The sequence below is a fragment of the Rhamphochromis longiceps genome, linkage group LG11 (assembly GCF_057381845.1).
Source record: "Rhamphochromis longiceps isolate RC_006_pf linkage group LG11, R_longiceps_female_GT1.1, whole genome shotgun sequence".
Taxonomy (NCBI): Eukaryota; Metazoa; Chordata; class Actinopteri; order Cichliformes; family Cichlidae; genus Rhamphochromis; species Rhamphochromis longiceps.
This window is the reverse complement of record NC_140567.1, coordinates 17,526,127-17,551,106: the sequence shown is the minus strand read 5'-3', so window position 1 is coordinate 17,551,106 and position 24,980 is coordinate 17,526,127. Positions and strand designations below refer to the sequence as shown.

The 24,980-nt window shown below is 40.6% G+C and overlaps 1 protein-coding gene across 1 annotated transcript in view; it reads right to left on the bottom strand.

The window, feature by feature from the left end:
- Window positions 1–296: 296 nt before the first annotated feature.
- me1 (malic enzyme 1, NADP(+)-dependent, cytosolic) overlaps window positions 297–24,980 on the bottom strand; it is an 82,960-nt gene continuing 58,276 nt past the window's right edge. The window contains exons 4-14 of the mRNA XM_085422548.1: window positions 22,959–23,034; window positions 20,710–20,871; window positions 14,184–14,287; window positions 4,070–4,179; window positions 2,288–2,385; window positions 1,870–1,983; window positions 1,645–1,750; window positions 1,360–1,502; window positions 1,085–1,258; window positions 890–988; window positions 297–799 (exon numbers count right to left, since the gene is read on the bottom strand). Coding sequence (XP_085278674.1) covers window positions 632–799; window positions 890–988; window positions 1,085–1,258; window positions 1,360–1,502; window positions 1,645–1,750; window positions 1,870–1,983; window positions 2,288–2,385; window positions 4,070–4,179; window positions 14,184–14,287; window positions 20,710–20,871; window positions 22,959–23,034 — 1,354 coding nt within the window. The 3' untranslated portion in view covers window positions 297–631. The remainder of the gene's footprint in view (window positions 800–889; window positions 989–1,084; window positions 1,259–1,359; window positions 1,503–1,644; window positions 1,751–1,869; window positions 1,984–2,287; window positions 2,386–4,069; window positions 4,180–14,183; window positions 14,288–20,709; window positions 20,872–22,958; window positions 23,035–24,980) is intronic.

The window sequence follows — 24,980 nt, the reverse complement described above, 5'->3', positions numbered from 1 at the left end:
TTTCTTTGTTTGAATTTGCTATTAACAAATATGTGCCAAACGGGTTTTCAGCTCAAATTACATTACTAAAAACATACATAGAGAAAGGTGATTCAAAAGCCAAGATATGTTTAAGCTCCCTGTTCCACTGCAATGACATAAGGTGGCCCCTAGAGGGAGGCAGAGCACCATATCGTTCAGTGGCAGGACCTTTTACACAGCGATTCTCTACAAAACTCAGTGAAGGTTTTATTCAAAGTCTCTGTCCATCTTTGCCCTTTTGTCAGTACAAATGTGATCACTGAACATGGAAAATATTAATCAAACAATGTTTATTTGAGAAAGAATTTTTTGATTTCCACTGGTACAGTCATAATGCAACATCATGTTACAGACTTTCCTCAGATTATTGTGAAAAGATGCCTTTGGTACAACACTTCATGACTGCTTTGTCTTCCAGTACTTTTTTAAAAAATTCCAGCGCTTTTCAATATTTATGTGTTGTCGTCACTTATTTCACAGTAACGCATATCAATAAGAAAATTCTAAACAGAGCTTCTCTCATATCCCAACATCACATCTTGATGATGACAGTGCACATCAGTAGTCACCATGCCTTCCCAGGGTTTGCCTGGTCTCTATATCCAGTGCATTAAAGTTTGCATGACTGCACACTCATGCTGTCCTCAGGCCAGCGGTACGAGTCAACAACAAAGTCATCATAGTCACAGCTGTAGGACAGCGAGCGTATATAGGCTCCTTTGTCGGACGGTTCAGGGCGAAGTGTGGCCATGTTGTGCTTGTAGGCAAACTCCATGATCTGTAACACATAGGTTTTCATTGTTTCATATAACTGCACCCAGATATGACAAGATGTATCTCCTGCACTGTGTGCATCTGCTGAGCTCACCTTGACTGCCAGTTTGAAAGAGACATCCCTGATGGTGCTGAGAGGAGGATACAGTCTTCCCTCTGCTAGGTGCTCCTCAGTCACCAGCTGAGCAAGAGCCTGTTTCAAAGCAAAGAAAGAGCAGGTACTAACAGAGAGCACAACAAATTGAAAAGGATGCATATAGACTATAGACTGTGTGAGTGAATGTTTCACCTCTGCTGCAATGAGGAATATTTCCTCAGTAATGTGCGGCAATGAGCAGGCAGTGACGCCCAAGCCCACACCAGGGAAGATGTAGGCATTGTTTCCCTGACCTGGGTAGAAGGTCCTCCCATCAGGCAGTGTCACAGGATCAAATGGACTACCACTGGCAAAAATGCCACGCCCCTGCATCACAGAAAAGTATTTATAAAGTATTTACAATGCCTGTTTTCATTAGGGATGATCCTTCAAATTGGACACGCATTGGGATGCACAGTCTTCAGCACCTCTGTGAATGTATAGCACTGTTCAGCAGTACATTCAGCTTTGCTGGTCGGGTTGCTGAGGGCAAAGATGATGGGGCGTTCATTGAACGAGGCCATGTCCCTGATGATCTGCTCAGAGAAGGCTCCAGCAACAGCTGCCACACCTGGGACAGTAATGTGCTGTTTATTCCATTTGGCAACTTTTAGTTGTTTTAGTCTTCATTTTCAGCATATTCAAAATGACCTCACATTCTCACTGTAGTCTACAAATGCATTGGTGACAGATAACATCATACAATGTTTTACCTATGATAGCTGTAGGTTTCAGTTCCCGCACCACATCCTCCAGTTTCTTCATCTGTGGGTGCTCATGTGCGAAACTCTCTTTCTCATGAGTCAGGTGGTCCCGACCCTAAGAATGAAAATTAAAGGTATTCAGTTATTAGTAGAAACGTCAGAGAACAGAAAAAAAAATGGGTCTGAGTTAAATATGCATGTTTATAACAGATGTTTGCAGGTTAAGTAAGGTACCTTGACAATGAGACCTTTAGAATCAACCATCCAGATCTTTCTCATGCACTCCTCTTTGGAGAGCCCCTCCTTCACCATGGCCATGGTGATCAGTTCAGCAATCCCCATCGCTGCCTGTGAGCAGACAGAAAGGATAACAGTAGGATGGTGGGAGCTGATTGGCAGATTTAGTTTCACATGACTAATCCTGCCATAAAATCGCATCAACCTCACAAAAGAATATTAAACCGTAATGTCTTCTTTGTGTTAGAAAGTGCTGCTAACTGTGGTGAAGAGGATTGAGAACAGTTTGATTAATGGTAATGAAATCACTGTACTGTTCACTAGTCAGAGTGCTGGTGCTCTCTTTTTACAGCAGAATTAGGTATGTTCTGTCAGCATTAACAAGTCTCTTCTTCAGAATGAATTTTGCACTCACCTCTCCTGCTCCTTGGAACACGACGGTATGGTCACTCATTTTGCTTTTGGTGATGCGAAGGGCGGCCAGTAGTCCTGCTACTGCTACTGCAGCAGTACCTGCAGATTAAGACAGAGGAACTTTAGTGCTTGGAGATAATGCAGCTTCACAGGATTTTTTTTTTTACCAGTTTTACATTCTGTGTGATAGAAACATGATTCCATAACCAAGCGGGACACATGGGATAAGAGACTTTGTATGCGAGCCTGTCACATGATCACGTCATGTGTCATCCAATCTTAGCTGAATGATAACTAAAGTATGAGCTATTGCAGGACACCAAAGTGGTATAGAGCCCAGATATTGAGAGGTGAGGTGTGCATTTAACTTTCTGGGGACACTGCATCATTTTGACTGCAAAGCCAAGCAAGTGACAAGACTCTCAACATAAGTCAGCAGAGGCATGTATGAGGGTAGACTGCTAACCTGAGTCTGCTGCTCAGAGGCCAGGAGAACTCTGCTTTGAGAGACATTTTTAAATAGAATCTAATAACTATTTTTGAGATTTTCTGACTCATTCTTATCAGGACTCAGCTTATCTTAAAGACCTCATAGTAACATATCACCCCATAAAGCACTCCTCTCCCAGACTGCGGGCTTACTTGTGGTTCTTGGGTATTTGAAAGTAGAATGGGAGGCAGAGGCTTCAGCTTTCAGGCCCCTCTTCTGTGGAACCAGATCCCAGTTTGGATTTGAGACACAGACACCCTCTCTACTTTTCAGCTTAGGCTTAAAACTTTGCTTTTAAGCCTAAGCTTCTAGTTAGCGCTGGATCAGGCGACCCTGAACCCAAGCGTAGTCACATTTCTATAGGCCTAGGCTGACGCTTAGTTCTACTTTACTAACCTCTTTTCACTCTATTGTATTTATACATCACTCTGCATTTAATTATTAGTTATTATTAATCTCTGGGTCGGTTTGACAGCGTGTCTTTTGTTATGTCCCTCTCTCCTCATCCCCAACTGGTAGCAGCAGATGGCAGCCCCTCCTTGAGCCTGGTTCTGCTGGTGGTTTCTTCATGTTAAAAAGGAGTTTTTCCTTCCCACTGTCACAAGTGCTTGCTCATAAAGGGCCATCTGATTGTTGGGGTTCTCTGTATTATTGTGTATTGTATTGTATACTGGGTTTTTACACCTTGAGGCAACTGCTGTTGTGATTCTGCACTATAGAAAAAAGATACAATTGAATTGAAATGTAACTGAATTTTTTTAACAACACCTTACAGAATCCAAAGAGGCTGTAAGTAGAGCAGAATGTGAGCAGATATTCCAGGAGCAAACTTCAGTGCTGACTGATTATTGTTACTGCTTCTTTTTATTCCTATTGACTTAATTTTTTTTTTTTTACTGTATTCAGTATAAAACCTGAAGTTAAAGTAGGAGTTTACTATCCTTATAAAGTCTGACTGTTTTTCATGTGCAATTAGCTGCCCTCAGTGATGTAAAAGTAGAGACTGTGACTCTGCAGTAACATTCCCTTCAGCAGTAGAAATGTACCTACAGCTAAAAAAAAAAGCTGCCCACTTTTTACATAGCAGGAAAGCTGTCATTAACTTAAGTGTTTTTTAGTCTTCTTAGGGCTGGTTATTAAGGATGCTAATGAAAAAGTCACAGGGAAAACTTTTGGAAAGTTAAAAAATACAAGAGCTGAAGGGCAGTTTGGTTTTGACATCTGGTGTTTTTCCTCAGCTTTTTATCAGCTGTACTGACAACTGGTTTATCCATCCTTGTGTGCGTGTGTTACCTTGGATGTCATCGTTGAATGTGCAGTACTTGTTGCAGTACTTGCTCAATAGGCGGAAAGCGTTCACATTGGCAAAATCTTCAAACTGAATCAGGCAGTCCATTCCATACCTGTGAACACAAGAGCCGCATTACATCAGGCTGAGCCAAAACGGAGGATGAAAAGGAGCAGGGGAAGGAGAGTCGCTATCTTAACATCTCAAATTCAGCCCACACGTGTACAAAGAGCATTTTTTTCACTCCAGAGGGAGGTGCTCGGCAACAGCACTGCTGGCTTTTTGGTGCAAAAAGTTAACAACTGATTGAAGGTCTCAGCTTACAGAAGAGCACTGCTTTGTAAAATGTACAACAGCTGGTCACAATGAGCTTCAGTGAGAGAGGTCAAACATCCATTAAAAGTCACAAAAAAGGTGAGATCGGAGCAAAAGAACACCGAGCAGTGTTGGGCTCGGACTGCCTATCACATGCAATCAACACAGGAGCCGGAGCTTATGAGCTCCTACAAAAAACTTTAAACAACCAACCAAACATCAGCCCAGCATTTCACATCTGTAAACAAGATAAAGCAGCCAAATGAAAGTTTCCATGTCTTTCAGGGATTTCCTGATTTTTGGAGAGCAGAAAAAGGTTTGCAGATGTAGGAGAAGGAAAGCTTGGCCTGGTGTTTGTTATCAGCATACTCGAGCTTGTTTTCTTTTTTTAAAGTGTTACCCGTCTTTGACACTTTGGATTATTTTTATGTTAATTTTTTATTTCTGCTTATATTTCATTATTGCTATGTTATTTGAGTTCTGATCCTCTTTAGTTTTCTAGGGTTTTTGTACCAGTTTAATTAGTATTTAAATTCTTGGTTTCCATTAAGCATCAGTTCCTAACCCAACCATGAGGGGCTACAAGCCAGTGTACTCCTACAGCAGTATTGAGCCCAGGCCTGTAACAATGTGGAGGTTTGCATCAGGATGGGCATCTACTAGAGCTGGGCGATATGAGATTTTTTCATATCACGATATGTTTTTTTCATTTCAGGCGATAACGATATCTATCACGATATGAGCCAAATAACTATATTTGTAAGATTTAAATGTGCCGTTGCTCACAAGTAAAATGTGAAATAATCAGCAGCTTGTTTTTATTTAAATATTTATTTCCCATAATAAGTTCAACAGGGTAGATGTACTTAAGGAACTTGAGACTTTTTCAGATAAATAAAGGCAAATATTGCAAACTACACACAAGGCAGCCGCTAAAGCGTTTAAGTTTCAAAATAGAACAAACGAAACAGACTAAATTGTCAATTCCACTTAGAAACAAAATATTAATTCTAAAAATAAATCTTAGTTTGTTTTACAGAAGAACAGACAAAACTGACTAACTTTTGTCAATATCAAATAAACTGAGAACTAAAAGGAAATTCTCAATCCCTCCTTGTTGTATAGCTGAGCTTTTCAAACAGTTTTAACAGTTACTTTAGTCTGACAAAAGCCGAATGACGAATTAGCGCTTCCAGTCAGAGACTGAGGCTACGTCCACACGTACACGGGTATTTTTGAAAACGGAGATTTTCCGTTTTCGTTTTAAAAAATAATCCCGTCCACACATAAAGGCAGAAATGAAGGAAAACGCTGCTATGAACATGCCAAAGCAGCAGGTGGCGCTAGATTCCTAACCGTGCAGAAATGTTGGCCAATCAGAAGTCTAGAAGCCACGGTGGGAAAAAGTAAACAAAGCTGGGGCATAGAAGCAGAACCGAGTAGTATGTGTGGAGGGACAGTAACTGTGTGTATATGTAAGCATTTAAACACTGCAGAGAGTAGAATTAACAGTAACAGTATTGTAGAAATTCATTTCACCGAAACAATAACGTGGCGCACAGTGTGACGCATGCACCAGTTTATTGTATTTCCAGACTTGTTTTCGGCACAATTTACAGTGCACGCTACTCTGTTTTTGTCAGACTTGAAATAGCCGAAATACCTTCACACTACGGAACTTCTATGGCTCTTCCGTTTGACAATCTCTCCGGCACTGGAACCATCATCTGTTTTCTCTTCGGTCACGCTCGGTTGATTTTTCTAGTCGGCACACTCATTTCCTCCATTACCCGCTGGCTGCTTCCCAAACAAACACACGTGCGGCTTGGCACTTGTGCTGTACGTAACAAGTCACGCTACGTGACGCTGCGGCTGTGATTGGTTCGGCTCTGCGCTACTTAATTTGGATTGGCTGACCTTTTTTTTTTTTTTTTTTTTTTTTTTTTGAGGACAAGAGCGGCGAGGTCTATCGCGATAGCGTAATTTCTCTATCGAGTAAAAGTTATATCGCGATACATATCGTTATCGTTCTATCGCCCAGCTCTAGCATCTACCCTAAAATCTTTACTAAAGCAGACATACAGATCATGAAGAATAAGATTTCCATACACTGGTTAACAATGAACACCACCGGTTCTGTTGACTAGCGGACAAGCCGCTTTGGTGACCCCTAAAGGGAGCAGCCAAAAGAAGAAGAAGTATTACGTTCAATTTCTTATTCTGAGTTTCCTCTGTGTTTATCACTTAGTAAACTGGGTGAATGATGCTGCATTCAAAGCTGAACTTTATTGACAGCTCTAGATGGTCCAGCTAGTGCTAAAAAGTCCATCTATGCTGAAATTTCAAGGATATAGCTCTGTAGTCAAGAATCACGAACTTCTCTAATTTTGTAAGAAACAGCTGTCACAATGGCTCTTAATCCTTTCTTTTTTAAGCATTTTATGTAAAATACAGTCTTTAAATAATTTACACCAAATTATACTCTCTTAAAAAAGCAAAAAAAAAGCACATCTCTCATCCAAAAAACTTCAGACTCCTTGGGCTCAAATGCAACAAGCCCACCAACTTTGAGTTACATCGCATGAATCGATGTCATAAAAGTGAAAAAACAAGAAACCACACACCTGCCTAAACACAGATTCCTGAATTTTTAAATGAGATGGCACTCTTACCTAAGCACACACTGTAAATAGCTGTGTTTTTATTTGCTCCCAGACATTCGCTTTGCCCCGTTCTTCTGTGAGGAAGAAGACTAAAACAGATACAGATGTATACAGTCGCAGGTAGAGAGCTGAGAGCTTTGCCATTCTATTTTATTTTGTAATGGTGTTTTAATGAAGACAGCTGGAATCTATAGTAATGATTGTGAAGCAGTAGCACATGAAGCTAGTAGCTGCTATCCATGAATGTCCACTAGCTCCAAACATGCAGCTTTTTCTCTTTGAAGAAAAGCCTTGCACTAAGTAACGTTACAAGTAAGACCCTGCAGCAGACTTTGAAACTCTCACATTAACAAAAGATGTGTGAGATTACTGCATCAAAGTGCTTTAAGTTATGCGACTCTCTAAGAGTATTCAAGAACAGCAGAGAATTGCTTGTGCTCTAAGTCAGTTTCAAGACCATAGCAACATTAGGAAAGAGTGAGCTTGTCCGAAACCCGTATGAAAAGCAGAGCTCATGTTTCAGCAACTGAGTGATGGAGGAAATTGGGGACAGGCCAAGCAAACAGAGCGAGTCTCTTCTAACACCTGCAGCCCTGTCAGTGAACTGAGCAGAGAGAGAGGCCAGACATTTTAAAATCCAAGTTCCTCACTTTCTTTTTTCTCTCCCTTTTCAGTCATTTCATAAAACTCCCATCTCGGACCACAAAGGTGTGAGATTGTCTGCGCTGTTACGCAGACGTCTCACTAAAGCTGTTTCCCACTTGTTCCAGTGGCTGCTAAACTGCTTAGATTTGGAGGACGGCGGAGGATGGAGCTGAGCGGAAGCGAGGCTGTAAAAGAACGCATGAGAAGCAACCTGAGTTCAGCTGTAATAAAACCTGATGTCCTTGTGAGAGAGTGCCATTCCTTGGTCAGTGTTAATCCTCGCTGCAGCCACCAATGTCTTGTGTAGAGACTGACAGTGTAGCTGACTTACTGCCAAGACTACAGCAGTGCTGAAGAGAGAAATGTGTTTTCTATAAAGCAGTGAGCAGCATTAAAGCACTGAGAGCCTGTGCAAAGAGGAGGGATAATGAGGCCAAGAAGGCAGCTATAAACTTTTCATTGTGTTTGGGCTTCAGGAAAAAGGAGACAGGCGATGGGCGAGGATAGATGTGGCCTTGCCCAATCGCCAGCACAGCGCCCTCTGGTACGGTTTGGTGTAACTCTCTGCCGGAGAGGTCACACCAGTTCACGTAGAGCAGAGGGAGCGTAGTCCTCTGTGAGGGGATAATAGTGCTCACTCAATGCAACTATTCTCAGCAAAACCGTCAAAGCGCTGACAGATCTGGATTCAAGATCTGAATTCAAGACAGGTCTTTTGAGAGATATTTCAGAATGACTAAGCTGGAAACACACGCATATTTATGTGCATTCACTGACCATAAACTACAGACTGACTCTCTGTGGTTGTGGCAGAAAGAAACGAGCATCTTCCTGCTCCAATAAAGATAGGGGAAGTGTTTCTGACAGCATATATTTGTGTGCCTTGCTTAAAACACAGCTCACATTGGAGGCCGTTTGTGAAAATCTGTTTTTTTTTCTTGATGACCTGCTGAAACCTGACAATGTACTGCTTTTCCAACTGAATTGAAAAAGTGAGGAAAAAAACTGGACAAAGAAGCAGGATTTGCTTTTATGTCTGCTTTAAAGTATCAAGGGCAGAAACCTAACCAAGCCCAGGCCCACCCAAAAGATGAAAAAACATTCGCCATACTCCTGACTGTGCTGTGAAAAATGCATTAATCTCTGAGCACAACTGGGGAGAGGTGCACAGGCTGTGCTAACGCAGAATGAGCCGTAATTGTACAAAAACAAAATGCAGACGTTTAAACAGAAGGTTCCACTGTGGATCCTGTGCCATCGGTTGTTACGGGTTGGCAGCAATTAAATTAATCAGTCATTCAAGTCCACTTTAAACTTAAGTAACACCATCAATGAAACAGTCAGTGGGCATCAGCACTGGAACAAAGAGCCGTAAAAAGAAACAGGAGAGTAGTAAATGCTGAGAACAAGGAGTGAAAAAGCTGGTATTTGAGGGCAACTCACATGTTGTTTTAATTAATGTGTACTTTTTTAAACACTTAAAGGGCTGTGCCTGGGTAACAACACAGAAAAAAGGGTCAATGTAACATTGATAATATCTCAGTGTCATTTAGTTTTACAGTTATTTGTATGAAGTATAATTATGAATCCTACTAATATACTGTAAAATAATTTATATGTTTCTTGCATTTACTATTGCTTTAAAGTTCAGCTTTGAAATGCTGAAATGTAGTGCGTAAGAACCTTACAATTCAAAATGAAGAACAGAACTTGCTGGGAGGTTTTGCGACTTGATGCTCATCTACATTATATAAAACAGTGACTTTTTTTTTCTCTGGATAGGGGTGAAAGGTCACGTTTGGTCTTGGAGCCTTGCATTGTCAACAGCGGTGTCTGTTCACAGAGTTTCTGAGTACCAGAAAGGGCCTCGTGGGAAAGCCCTCAAAATGGGACAGAGGGTAGGAAAAATCAAACAGCTGTTTAAGAATGTAAAACAAGACAGTGAAAAGTGTCAATTCTCCTATGGCTGAAACCAAAGACTGTATACAAAAGATGGACTTTAACACCATGAACCAGAACAGTAGCTAACAGCAACTTGTGGCACATAGTCATTGTTTAGTCTGGTATAGAGTTTCATATGAAAGTTACTGTTTTATTTAAACCAATACATCATTTTCAACTGTAAGACTAAGCAAAGGACAGTCATCAGCCCTCAAATTTTATATACCATCCTTATCCTACACCACTGGTTGTCTCTTTTATTCCTTGATTATGCTCTTAGAGGTTTCTGATGCTGACTGAGAAAACTGGTTTTCAAAGCTTATTTGAAGATTCTGCTATATTAGTGCTAGCTTTTAGTGTAAGCCAATCATTCATCCTCCAATTCAACAATATAAATGATCATGTGAAAGCAGGTGTTTTAGTCAATTTAAATGTATAAAAACAGGAAACAACCACACAGGCAGTAAAGCCTACAGCCCAAGCTTTCCTTTCATGGGACAGGAATCTGAGCTAGTGGATTAGAAAAAAATAGGTCCTATTTTTACTTAAAACCTTCTTTTCCCTGTGATTTGTGACAAAATGTTGTCAGAAAAAGAAAAGGAAAGACTCTCAGGCTCATTGTTTTCAGATTTTATAGTCTCTTGGCACTTACTGCGAAAGCAGTCTAATATATTGAGAGTAAGTGCTTACGACAATAATATTAATGTTTGACAGTATATAAAAAAAGAGAGACAAGAGCCGACAGACGCATTCCCATGTGGCGAATCACTCAGACGTTTGGTGTTATGTCTGTATTTCTGAGGAGTTAACGAGTGACCCAGCTCCCACAGGAAATGTGATCTGGCTTCATCTGAGACTTAATGAAACTTGACTCTCCACTAAGAGGAAGTAGGTGGAAGTCATTTATGCTCGCACTGGTCGAGGAGGGGGAGACTGAAATCAGAGGAGAAGATTTGAACTTCTTTTGGTGCATTCATGATGGCTGCAAGAGCCAAGGTGGACCTCAGCAAAGAAGGTCACGGACAACGGTGCTCTGTCCAAACACAGCTGTCGAACCAGTGTACATACACGTGTGTTTGTGTACACACACACGGCTGTCTGCTCCCTCCGTCCCTACAGGGGTTTGTGGCTGAGGCCTTAATAAATTCCCAGCCCCTTCTCACTCTCCAGAGAGCAAGCATCTCTCAGCACACATTATTTCCTCAAATCCCTGAGCCGTCATTAAAAAAAAGGCACATTCTGCATTCTTTCTCTTTTCCTCTGTTGGTCCTTTTATCCATATATACATCCATCACTCTGTCTGGCTGTTCCTTAGTCTCTCATTTCAAAAATTTTAATACATTTGATTGCACTTCTATAGTTTTTGCATGCTAGTCAGAATTATCCATGAAATACCCTTAAGTCTATTTCTGTAAAATATAGCACAGCCCTTCCTATGAAATGAACAACACTATATAGTATGTCAGAGAGTACTTTGGCCTCCAAGGGTCTTTTAATGAAATTTATTCACCTAGGGTGTTTTTGATTTCTCCTCTTTCAGCTCTCTGCATGGTTTCTTCATACAGGAGTCTCCAGGTAGGGCCCTAAAACTTTTTTGGGCACACCTTGCAGGTCTCCAAATCGAGCTCAAATACTTTTGGCCTATCCATTGTCTTTCTCCCCCTCCTACGATCCATGCCTTCTGGTTATTAGTCTGTTTTTACTTTCCATAAACTGACTTTTATCTGATTATTGTCACCCTAACTGAAACAATCAAAGGAAAATTGTTTTCCCCATTTGCAATAATTTATGCTTGGCTGTATGGCTCTGTTCTGGGATCTCCTCTCACTCTAAGCATATGTGAAAAACATCAGGTAAGGACAGCGGCAGCAAGAACAGCGTCAGTGACAACACAAAGCAGATGTGGATGTGTGTGCATTGCATTGAATCATATCTGTTATTAACCTCTGTCTCTCTTCCACAGCATGTCTTTTATCCTGTCTTCCTTCTCTCACCCCAACCAATCACAGCAGATGGCCCCACCCCTCCCCGAGCCTGGTTCTGCCGGAGGTTTCTTCCTGTTAAAAGGGAGTTTTTCCTTCCCACTGTCGCCAAAGTGCTTGCTCATAGGGGGTCATATGATTGTTGGGTTTTTCTCTGTATCTATGAAGCACCTTGAGGCGACTTTTGTTGTGATTTGGCGCTATATAAATAAAATTGAATTGAATTGAGTATTTCAGTCGGCTATCTGTTATATTAATTATACATTATTTAATATAATTCATTATCATCTCAGTGTGTTGGTCCAGTACAGGACTGAATTCTTGAATACAGCTTACTTTAGGCCTTTCCTTTTTGAATTCCTGTGTCTAATACTAAAATGGCACAGATGGCATCTAAATCAAACAATTTCCATTTACTTGTTTATCTCACTGGCTTCATCTGATTTTTATTTATTTATTATTATTTTTTTGCCCAAATCTATCTTTTAAAGTAATGAACACTTTATTGTGACCTCTCTGGGTTTGGATAACTTTCTCATTCAGACCACTGTGGACAACTGTGATTTCACAATAGACCACAAACTTGCACAAAGGGCAAAGATACTCTTTTGTGTCAACCCCACGTGGCCTTGTGCTGGTGGTCACCACTGGTGATGGGACGCGGCTATGACCCACAGACAGAACAACCTAAAAAGTTGAGATAATTCTTAACAAATCCAACAGAAAAGATGTCTGCCCCAAACTTGGCTCTGTGGGACTAATATTTAAATTGAGATGCACTGTTTTGACACAGTGGAAGAAATCCAGGGTACACCAGAGTATGCAGGTAGCCATCTAAAAGTAACAGCAGTACCTGAATAATCACAGTAGTTCAAAAGTAGCTGACCTTTAAGTAGAAAGCAGAGAAATTTAAATCTGGTAGCCTATGTTTTGGTCTTTTTATGGCCATTTTTAAAATGGTATTCTTTTTTTACTTGAGTCTAAAAAAGTTTAAATCATTTTCCAGCTTTTTAAGGAAAAAACCTGTAGCGCTGCAATGACGGTTGCAATGAAATGAAAGTGGATTTCTAAGTTTGAAGTAAATTATCAAAATGCTGCGCAGAAATGTGAAGTTCAAAGTTTCCGAACCTCGGCAGAGCTGTGGCTTACCCTGTGCTGTGGGTGTGTGCAGCAGCAATGAGATTATGAGATAATTACTTTCATTTCTGCTAGCAGACAAAAGCACCACTGAACCTGATTCTTTTGTGGAGTTGGGAGTCTGGCCTGAAATCAAACAGCGGGTTGCATCACCAACCATTTGCCTTCGAACTAAGAAGTATTTCTGAAACAGCGGATTAAAAAGACTTCTTCTTATTGATGATGAGTCAATCTGGAGTATTTTAGTTCACGTTTAGTTTCTTAGAAAACTAAACATGAATATTACTTAAAAGACTGCAGAGCTGTAATCATTCATTGAATCTCTGAGCCCATAATTATTCATTTTCCGCCAATCTGGCTCCTTTGGGGAAAAAGCATTGCTGTTCCCTGTAGTTGGGAAGCTACCCGGTTATTAGAGTCGTGGCTTGCTGTTGCCAGCTGGAGGAGGCCCAGACCCAGACTTCTCCCTCTGGACTCCAGCCTCCCTGGGTTAGGATGAGGCTCTACCAGCCGTGTGTGTGTGTGTGTGGTTGTAATGGCTCCATGGTACACAGACATGTCTGAGACTCCAGTAAACACAGGAGGTACCAGTCCCAACAAGAAGCAATAGCACGTCCACAATAATTTTAGGTCAGAAAAGCAATAAACTTTAGCTCTGATAATACAAATCAAGTAAGTGACCATATAAGACACTAAATAGTTCAGTGCCTTACTGTGGCTCCAAGTGAAAGAAGCCAAAGCTAACCACTAATAAGGTTTTGCATGTCAACATGACATCACAGATCTCAATTACAAATTCTCTTTGATTGGGAATAACACGACCAGATACTTTCCCTGCACTGGATTACTGGGGTAAACACACAGAAAAGGCACATTCCTCCACAAACCAGAGGTCTCCACCAGTTGTGTGAGCGTCTTTCACATTCTTTGTCACATTCTCCAACCATTTAGTATAAACCAGTTTATGACAAACAACAAAGCTTTCCCTTTATCCTTGAAAGAAAAGAGCTCGATCTTGATTTATTAATAAGAAACAAATGTTTGTGGACAGGTCCAGAATAGTTGCTGCCTACTCAATAGCTAGTCAGCTGGTTTCAGTCATCTGTCTGAAAGAAACATGCCAATAAAATAAAAAGCTTCACTGACTCTCTGATCACTTCTCAATAAGCCAATGCTACCACTCAGCCAGTAAGCAAGAGTTTTGATGAATATTTCTTAGCAATCTAAACTTCAGAAAAGTTCAAAGAAGGTGAATCAATGTGACTCAAATTCCAGACCCCTGAACCCCATGAAATTTGGCTGCATGGTAAAGCATGCACCGACCATGCTAAACTGCTTAACGTTTTCCCTTTAAGAGCGCAGCGCGCTGAAATGGCGATAGCAGGCCCCAAAGAGGAAGTGGGCAAATAATAAATTGAAGGTAAATATGACCATACCTGTCTGATACAGCCTTCATAAATTCATCCAGCAGGTCATCGTAGGCCTGGCCTCGCACTCTCTTATGTCTCAGTCCAATGTAGAGAGGGTCTTTCAGCAGAGCCTGTAAAATCACAGGAAGGAGAGGAAAGGGCAACACATGAGAGAGGAAGGTAAAAATCCTAGGAAGACTGAAGCTATGCAAAATAGCACTCCTAAACTGATACTGCAGAAGCAGAGATATTGCCTATTTTTTTTACCCTATTCTTTGTCAAACTATGCAGTAGTTTTGGGGTTTTTTCTAACTAAAGATTGTAAAGTGAATCCAATTAAAAATTTCCACTTTTCCATCATTTACAATGAAAGATAACAACTGATGGTAGAGACAAATGAAACTAAGAATGTAAACGTGTGACTGCGTGAGCTATAAAAAAAAAACTGTTTTCTAAATGTACAGCAACTAAACAGTCAAAGGGACCCTTCAGGCTGAGGAAATGAAGGATTGACCTTTGACCTTTGAGTGAAGTGATAAAAGCAAGTGTGTGTTTAAGAGACGGGGAGCGAGGGGGACACTGTTGTTTGTTAGGTGAACCAAAATTCCTCACTAGAGTGACAGAGTGCCCACAAAGTCTGCTTTGATGCATCAGGGCATATTTCACCTGAAATCTGACATGGTCAGGGATGGAGGAAACAAATTACAATTGCTCTCATGTCCGTGACAAAGCTGATTTTCGTGTGTGCACACACAAAAATTAATTGGCAGGAAAACCTCTGTAAACACTCTTCAGGAGAATTCATGAGCTCAGTTGCAAGTTTTCAGGTCATGAAGTTCATTTTGTAAATGATCAAGTAAATGTGTAAAGTAGTACTTTTTAAGAACAAACATGACAAAATGTGTTTCGATACAAAATAAGATTAAAAAAAAAATTGCTTATTGGGTAACGACTTTTCAGCTTGCAATGTCCTTGTTTTCATGGTCTTGTTTCCCCCATTTGTGAAGTCTATTTCAATACCAAGATGGCGACAGTGAGAAACCGTTTTATCATTAATGGTTTGTTTTTTGTATCTCGTCGTCCAGCAAACGATAGCTATCTAGTTTTGCTTACTTAAGCCTGAGTTACACCCACCACCATTCTGGCTTGATCTACAACCTGCTTCAGATGATAGATAATGATGGGTGAAGAGAACTAAAATTTAAGACATTTGTAATAATAATATCCTGTGATAACAAGTGTTTTCAGAACACAACCTGAAGCACAAATTCAGGTCTTTCATCCTCCAGCATGGTGCACCTGTCACATGCAGTGTCTAATAATACAAAAAACAATTTCTAGCTAAATCTACTCGTGCTGCACTCTATAAACACTGACTTCATTTGTGATGTCCAAATTTGGGGGAACTGCTCCACAGTGCAGTCATGCCTCGCTGGGACAGACGACCTTTACTTATGGAAATGGATAATTAAAGGGTGGCACTACGATCAACGCGGCTTGGAGAAGGGAGAAGCCACCTTTCCATGGCAGGGTCAATAGTCACCATGTCCAAGAACAGCTCAAAAAGCTTATTTAAGACAATATTTATTTGAAGTTGACAAGTCATTTCCTGGCAGTGGTGGCCAAGTTCAACTGTAACCAAAACAAGCAAAACATTTTCATGTGGTCCCACAAGAGTTCTGATATCCCTGATATCCGAGGGAGCAGCAAAAGTTTTTTGTGTCACTCAGTTCATTTAGTAACTGCAAAAAAATCAAACCCCTGCTTTTTAAGGTGAAAGAGAAGAAGTCGTGAGTGATTTTCAAGTGTTCTGACCCCGTTGACACTGTGCTGAACTGTTGACATGAGTTGTCTTTCTGTCCCAGATTATCTGCTGCTGATTGGCTAAGCTGTCCTTTGTGCTGCGCAGGCCCTCTTCTCTCAGAGGGGATTAGTCCTCGTGTATGGCTTTACAGTCTGTGCTTGTGAGACACAGGAGCTCCTATTTCACTCGTTTCCACACTAAAGACTTCAACTTCAAGATAATAATATAGATCTATATTCAAATGACTTGTTGTGCCTAGTTGAGTTTATATACGTGTCGCATACAACATTAAACTTTGAATAAGAGGTGAAACAAAACTGAACATTAACACTGCACATCTTCTACCTGTCTGAGCCAGAAGACACCCAAGCGCTGAAGTCTGATAGCCCACCCAGAACTCGCACAAACAGCATATTGTTCAGGATGACATCACACTCTCATTTCAGCATGAGTCAGACCCAGAAACAGACAGACACAATCAGGGGAGATAACAGGGTGAAGCAGAGAAAAAAAAATGAGACTACTGGAGAAACTGTTTACTTTCCTTCATGCTGTGTATCTGTTTCTGAAACCCTCTCCCTGCAAGCTCAAGCTGCTTTGTTCGCATCTTCTCTGTGCGAGAAAGCAATAAGAACTGTCCAGATACAGATATTTTATTGCCGGGTCTCACTATAGTTTACACAGCTCACACATGTGCTGCTTAAAAAATAATAGCAAGATAGCTACAAAGCATGCTCATAAACTAGTCCAGTTCTAGTTATTAGGAGGAGCGGGCTCAACACTTCCTCGCAATCCATCCATTATCTTAAACACTTTTTAAGTTCAGGGTCACAGAGGGTGCTGGAGCCTATCCCATCTGTTCTAGGGTAAGGGCAGGGTACACACTCGACTGGTCGCCAAGCTATCATAACAGTCGCTCACACCTACAGCCATTTTAGAATCACCACTTAACTGGGGGAAGTCTTGGGACTGTGAGAAGAAGCTGGAGTACATAGACAAAATGCAAACCTCACACAGAAAGACTCCAGTTTTGATTACAACCAGCACTGCTGTGAGATGTCAGTGCTAACCAGCACACCACCAGGCCAACTAAATCTAACATATAAAGAATAAAAGTGCATTCTAATTCCTGCAGTGACTGCTGTCCTTCAGTCCAAAGAAAGCAACATACAGCTGCAACACATAAATAATGGAGCCATTGTGCTCGCCGTGTCGTGTGCCGAATTTGGCATCACATTCTGTGTTGCGCGCCACAATCTTTGTGCTTCGGCCAATCGTGCACCTCTCGATTTTTGTAAACTGGTACGCTGCGCCGTGGTGAAGACATGAGTTTACAATCGTGTTGCTTCAATGATTTTGCTGTACAGAAGCTCAGAGACATACAGATATACAGAGGGAGATGTTGGGACAGTTTGAAAACTTGAGAGTTTGTGGAAAAAACATTGCAAAAAAACACTCGAAAAAGTCTTGGCTTCCAGTTCTTAATAATAGGGTTCTTAATATTTGTAGGTTGTTTTACAATCCTTATTTGTGTCGTGGATTATATACAAAAAGCACTCATCTCAGGGATGCTACAGGAAACCTCCACCATACTAGTTGGCTGCTCTAACCTCTGGTCTTTTTTTCACTCACAATTTTTTCACCCACCTAGGGTTTTTAGCTGCCCACCAAAATAGCTAGATTCAGCACCTCTCATAAGGTGAAACTATCAATATAATGTTAGTTAAATTCAGTTTTATTTATAAAGCATTCAAATCACAACAACAGTTGCTTCAAGATGCTTTGTATTGTGGAATACAGTATTAACAAGAAAGTCCAAATATCAGACAGCCCCCTATCCTCATGCACTTGGAGACAGTGGGAAGGAGAAACCTCCAACCGAACCAGGCTCAGCCGTCTGCCATGACCAGTTTGGGGGTGAGGGGACTGAGACAGGACAAAAGACGTACTGTGGAAGAGAGCCAGAGATTAATAATAACTAATGATTAAATAAGTGAAAGGAGATAAGGGAAGAAGAACTACGCCCCACAGTAGTCTAAGCCACTCTGATGTTTGTTATCAAGACAAATATGGAGCTATAGTCAGAGGCTGGTTAGCTTAGCTCAAGCAGAAAAGGTGGAAACAGATTAAAACACCAAATTTACACGCTGGTACGGATTACCATGTAAGGTGTTGGAGTGGTGTGAGTTGACTGTGTTACCTCTGGACAGAGACGTGCTTTGGTTTTGCTAAGCTATGCTAAACAGTAAAGCTGCTGGCCTTACAGTGGCAGCAATCTTTTCATCTAACTCTTGGCATGAAAGAAAATAAGTCAGTGTCACAAAATGTGAACTTTTGGTTTAAAGAAAAAACAGAGGTATGTCTAGCTTGTGGGGGCCTGCATTCTTGACTGTTTGGATGGATGCCTGCCTCTCTCTACCCCTACATCCACTCAAGGACACACATAATCCCATAATAACAGCCATTTTAATAATTAGCTAGTGCTACCACTACCACATAGCCTTCCACCTCCATCTGCTCCCATCATTCCTGCAGAGTGAAGCGAGTTACCAGTGGCAGCAGGCAAGCCTCCCTTCCATATCAAACTGGTCCTGAAGAACCACACATGTACACACTCACATAGCAGTCTATTTATCCTATTACGTCTCATTTATTCTGTCATCTCTTTAGAATAACAGAAAAATGGAAGTCACCCATGGCCAGGCAGACCACAGCAAAAGCTCTTGTACAGCTATGCATAGGTTGAATGAGCAGCAGAAATATATATCTGTATGTTTGTGAGTGTCAGACATGTATAGTAAATCTTATATCTAACACAACATTAAAGGAATGTGCTGACAAAGAAAGACTCTTGAGCTCCTTTTCAAGATTTAAGAAGATTAATATAAATCTAATATTCAGTGGTGGTGAAGTCACTTGAAAAAGCAATACATTTATCAGTGTATGTGACTCAACATGGAGCAGCAACACTCAAAAAAAATCCATCTGTTTCATAAGGCCTTCAATCTTAAACATAAAAATAGTCTGAACATATAAATATGAGATATGTTGAGTTCTCCTCTTTGTACAAGCTAACAAAGCATCTCTGAAATAATCAACATCCAACTGAACTGAGATTAGCACTGTACTACAAGAACTTTATAAGATGGCACATACTTAAGCAGTCAAAAAACTGTGTCACTGTTTTGGAATGAGGTAAAAAGACACTCTGGGATAAGAGCAAGTATGGATCAAGACATTCTATAAAGACCTGTTAAAGCTGTGCTGTGATGCCCATAAATGTCTAAAACTGCTGTCATGTACCCAAAGATCCGCAGACAGTATTATCACCCTAAAACAACATCACTTAAACAGAGCAGAAGATTCAATGTGGAAAACTAGAGTCTGTAGCGATGACAGTACGGGAAAAGGTCAAAAGGTAGAGCAGGCTTATAAAGATAAAGAACTGAGGTGCAGGACTTGGAAGAATGACTTATTCCAGTTAGAATGGCAGGAAAAAGACTAATATAATATTTTTTTTATGAGGTTTCTAGGAAGAGAGCAGTGTTTTTGTTGTTCTTATACAGGGGATTTTTGCTGTGAGCCTAAATTCTCTGATGACGACTGCACTGAGAAAATGTTGTCTACAGTTCATCAAAGAAGACATCACCTGCATGTTCTCAAAGGTTTTCTTGGCCTCTGTCCAGTCTTACTGCTCTTTGAATTTCTTCCTGCTGCTTAATATTTCTTCCTACACTTTATTTGCGCACTCCACTACTCTTTGAAACGTCTCATCCTTAATCCACTTGAGACATCTGCTTGGAATTAAACTAAAGCCCAGGACTGAGTCATCCAAAGATGGTCTTGGAAAAATGAAGGATATCTACTGACGGATGGATCTCAGCTGTGCTGGGCACACAAGCATCTGAGTGTGCCACGCCCTTAGCCAAGGCCAAAAGTTGTGTATATATAGAAGCACACGAAGACTATTCTTAGTCTGTTTAAGGCTACACAAACACGTGCTCCATGCCCGGTTTGCATCGTCTTTCAGAGCTGCTGACATGCAGAACAGGGTCCATAGATGGATGACTACAGCTCTGTTGGCTGCTACTCCCACAAACTGGCAAAGAGGAAAGGTGCTTTCCCAACTGGCACCCATCAATGGAGCTGCTAGCCTTGGTTAGGTAAAGGGTATTTCCTGGTTGTAAAGTGTGAGATTTGTTTTCCTTTCTCGGCTGACTTCTAGTCTTGCCCACCAATGGGGGGATTAACCGCTCTAGCCCAAGGCTATTTTATTGAATTAGTGCCTGAAAAAAACATACCTTAATTTAATCTGTAAAAGCCCCACACTGTTGGACCAACGTGAACAATCTTGGGCTTTATGGATAAATGACACGGGAGAGAAGTTTAAAAGACGTTTTTCACCATGGCCACAAACAAAAACAACTTCAAGAGGTCAAATACTTCTAAAGAGATACAAGATACTTCAAGAGACAACAACTTAATGAGCCCGTGATACAGAAGTCATTCTTCATCATAACCATGTAGACAGCCAAGTGTGCCATATTTTGCACTGCTTAGGGTTTAATACTAAATATCTCTCTCAAAGGTTACAAAATGCACCTCGCAGTACCTCTAAAGCTCACAAATCAACATGTCTGTCTGTTTGTTTAAGTTCTTTTCAATTCAGTAGAGTATTATAAAAGTACCAGAAAAGATAGAAAAGATGCTGCTGTAGGGACTCAGTCATATTCAGAGCTCAGCTCTTACCTCATTGTCTGTTCCAACGTCCAGCATGACAGGTAGGCACTGCTGTGGTGGCATACCTCCACAGGCTGTGTAAAGGGCCAGCTTGCCAACTGGGATTCCCATGCCATTGCAGCCGAGGTCCCCCAGCCCGAGGATCCTCTCTCCATCCGTCACGCACACAGCCTGTTAATAGATTAAACTGTCAGCCATAAAAACAGCATACAGAGGTCACACCAGAGATCTTATTATCTTATTATTTTTATTAAAAATCTGTGCGTGGTTCAGCTACATTCTGGTTAGAAGAAATCACTCAAACCTTTTTTTCCCGTATTGGGGATATCAGATTCTTGCTAGCCACATTAAATCTGATTAAATAAATGACTTTGCTTCACCTTATTTTGTTTCAACTCCAAATTTCTTCATCAATACAAGTCCACCCCACTACCAGAAAACATGTTTTTTTCCTCAGAGTGAGCCAGGCACTCCTACACCACCTGGCTTTCCACTCACAAGTCACTTTACTTATTAAGAGATAAGTTTCTCAGTGGGTTGTTTCCACAGTATATATATCTATATATAAAACAGTTGTGTAATGTTTAATATCAGCAGCAGAACAGTTTAATGCAAAATGTTCCTAATTTGGAGCGTTTTTCTGTTTTTCTTTTTTTCTTCAGTTCTTTTTTCCAGCATTGCTATGACGCAGAAAACTCTGGCCCAAGGATTTAACAGCCTTTTTCTCCCATAATCTGAATGTTTAAAGAGTGCCGCTAGCTTTCTGAATTTAAAATCCACAGCACCCTTACTAAATACCATTAGCAGCTTGTTTTTTCTATCACTTGTTAATATGTGACAGAAAAGCAGCCAAGTCCTGTCAGTGGATGGCTACCTTGGCTCCAGCGTGCCCTCTGTTAAAGTAGGGCATATTAGGCGAGCTTATCATAAGACCACCCTGACAACGAGAGGCGGCATGTCAGTGCCGAGGTAAATGCCCTGCTGTTGACAGCTGCGAACAGGTGGCTGAGGCTGCAGGTATATTTGACATGCCAAGAATGCCTTCTGGTGTCGTCATTCTAAATATGGCTAGATTATGACTTGCACATAGTTGTGCTATACACAAGATTAAAGAAATAGTTGAGGTTTTTGGGAAATTGGCCAGTAAGACGGGTCAAGGGAATCAATGCCAAAGTCTTCCAAGCCCCAGAGACTACTGGATTTAGAGAGAGCCCCTCTAATCATCTTGAAATATTTAGTGTAGTCATACTGTATTAAATGGATAATCATGCATCTCACCATTAAATATCACCATCTTATGGTTTGTATATGGTCTTATTTTTAAAAGAAACACCTTCAGTATACTTTAGTAAACGGTTCAGTATTTTATTTTCTTTGCATTAGCAAACAGTCAGTATTTATTTAATTGCATAAAAGGACCAAAGCCAATACTTCCCAGCTTCACAACCCTGTCATGTAATAATGTCAAGTCCCATCTTTCATTCATCATGAAATCTCCATATAAAACACAATGTAGCTGACACATGGTCATGCACATTTCCATACCTCGTAAATATTTCACATCTTGCCTTATTTCAGTCACCAGTATTCTTCCGTCCAGCTGGTAATCACTTCGCCGGCTTTCAAGTTGAGTAAAGTTAAACACACCACCCATTAGCTTGTTCTACATCAATCACCACAACACTACAGCACTACTCTCTTTCTGTTTTCACACCCCTTAGTGTTAACACAGCACACAAGCACTACACATTTGAAAGTAGTGGTTTTTTGCTATGCTGTAAATCTCCATGCATTTCAAACTGACATGGCCCTGGGTCTGTGACCCAGCATTTTATGTTCTGAATTATCATTAATAGTCTCTGATTTCATTGTTATTTATAGTTTCTGGTCTCTTGGTTTCTGTCTCTGTGCTTCCCCTGTGTTCCTTGTGTCACGTCTAGTAGAAGGATGTTTTCATGTCTGTGCTTCAGATTGTTTCAGTGTCAGTCTGTGTCTCTGCGCATCTCTTGTGTTTCCTGTTTTACTTTGATAGTCTTAGTGTTTTCAGTTTTGCTTTCCCCGGTCTCGTTGTGTGCGAACAAAAGAATATAATAACAATCGTACCAGACTTTTTCTCTATCTGGAACACATGACAGCAGGTGACCACAAGACATCAGAAAAATAGACCTGAGCCAAAGATCACCAAAAATAATTACATAATTTTTGCATCAGTGTTTTTATGACTCTATCACTGCTGACCTTATGTTTGAGTTATTTACCCTTATGTCCTTTTCTGGCCAGTTCTGTAGTATTGAAGCAATGTGACCACGGTCGTGAATAGTGATAAACAGCCCCCTAGAACAGAGAAAAGCAGACATTTTACATTTTTAGATATTAGACAGTTAACCAGAAAATCCTCTTTCTCAGTCTTTAACTTTGACCTTTCTGCTCTATCAAAGCAAAATGTCACTAAGAAAGTCTTGGCAAAAGAATGGCAACACATCAACACTTTGTGCTTAAAGAACGAGCCTGAAATCTTTACCTCAGTAACTGTTTGAAGTGAACCGCTATTTCATTTCTGCTTCCTTTCTTCTGAACAAAACTATGTTGAGTATTGGAGTAATGTTAAGCCCAGGGCTTCTTCAGGGACTTTGCTTTGGACCCCAAATATTCACTGATCTTAGTCCACCTAACCCACCCAACCCTACCTCCCTTACCAAACCTCCGTCTTTGTTTTTTTCTCACTTACATCAATGTCCTTTGCTCCAGGACAAGGATAAAGAGATCTCCTCAGTGTGTGGGGTCCCACTATAGTACCTTTCCTATTTTACTGACCCATCTGGTTATAGTATGTAAGGGCAAAACCTCCCTCGTATGCCAACAACAGTAAAAACATCACTATTTATAAGGATCTGCTCATAAAATGAAAAAAAGCATCCCAGATCAGTGCTTATGGTGGAAACCAGGAGGAAAATGCAAACAGTATGAGACGCTGTTAAATCTAAGAAAAAACAGAGTGAGATGAAGAGAAAGACATAAAAGTGTCAAATAAAAAAAAGGCTGTGATATGGCAGGAAAAAAACACAGCAGAAAAGATTATATTAAAAATTCAGTGGATATCCCACATGTGAACAGCCTTGAAACAGATGCTTTAATTAAGTGCACTCGATATAGTTGTTTTCCTTATTTTAAAATAAACTTTAAAACTCTATCTATGTATCTATATATGTTTTATTTATAGGCAGACAGGTAGATAAACAGATAGATCCATCTTCAAATAATGAGCGTAATACTAATTGTGAATCAGTTAGTGTAATACTCTGGTACTATCTGTGAGGACAAAGCTCAGACTCAGGGACAGCCAATAAGAGGAAGGTTGGGTTAGTGGCAAAGTGGCAGAGTATAAGATAAATATGCAATATTTTGAATTGTGAATCAAAGGTACTCTAGCAGAGTCCTGGAAATGAGCAAAATGGATTCAATTTAAACAGCTTTAAAACCACATGCTCAATAGCAAATCTTTTAAACCAAACCATCAGCTTTTAGGATAAACTTTAGCCACTTCTGAATTAAGATGTGTGTGTTTGGTTTGAGCAGGGTAGCTGATCATGCGATGACCACATTTAAATGGAAGAGATGCTTATCAATCAATCAATCAATCTTTATTTATAAAGCACTTTTCATACAGAAAAAATGTAGCACAAAGTGCTTTACATAGTTAAAAGCAGCCCACCCCACCCTCCAACTCACTCCCCACACTCTCAATACACATATATCCCCCCACCCACACACACATACACACACGCGCACACTTAAAGAGTAAAAATTGGGCTGGGCTCGCATGAGCCAAGTGAGGAAACATTATAACAGAGAGCCGTCTGCACCGGGAGCCGGTCACAGACCGCAGCCTCCGGGCTGGGCACACAGCAGGAGGGAGGCCAAGGAGCCCTCCAACCAGGCTGAGAGGACCCCAGAGACCCAGCAGCCACGGTCAATAACAGCCCCGGTGCAGAGAGCGCCCTCCGAGGAAACACTGGAGATATGACGCAATACGATATATACAGGGTAAAATGATAAAATAAATAAGAACAGGATACAATATAAATATAAATAGAGTAAGAAGATTAAAAAATGAATAAGAATAAAATCAAAAAATATTAGGTAAATCCTAAATTAATAATAGAATAACAGGATAGAATAAATAAGCATAAAAAAATAAATAAACGCTAAGTAAAAGCTAAATTAAAAAGGTGGGTCTTGAGCCTGTTCTTAAAAACATGTACGTTCTCTGCGGCCCTGAG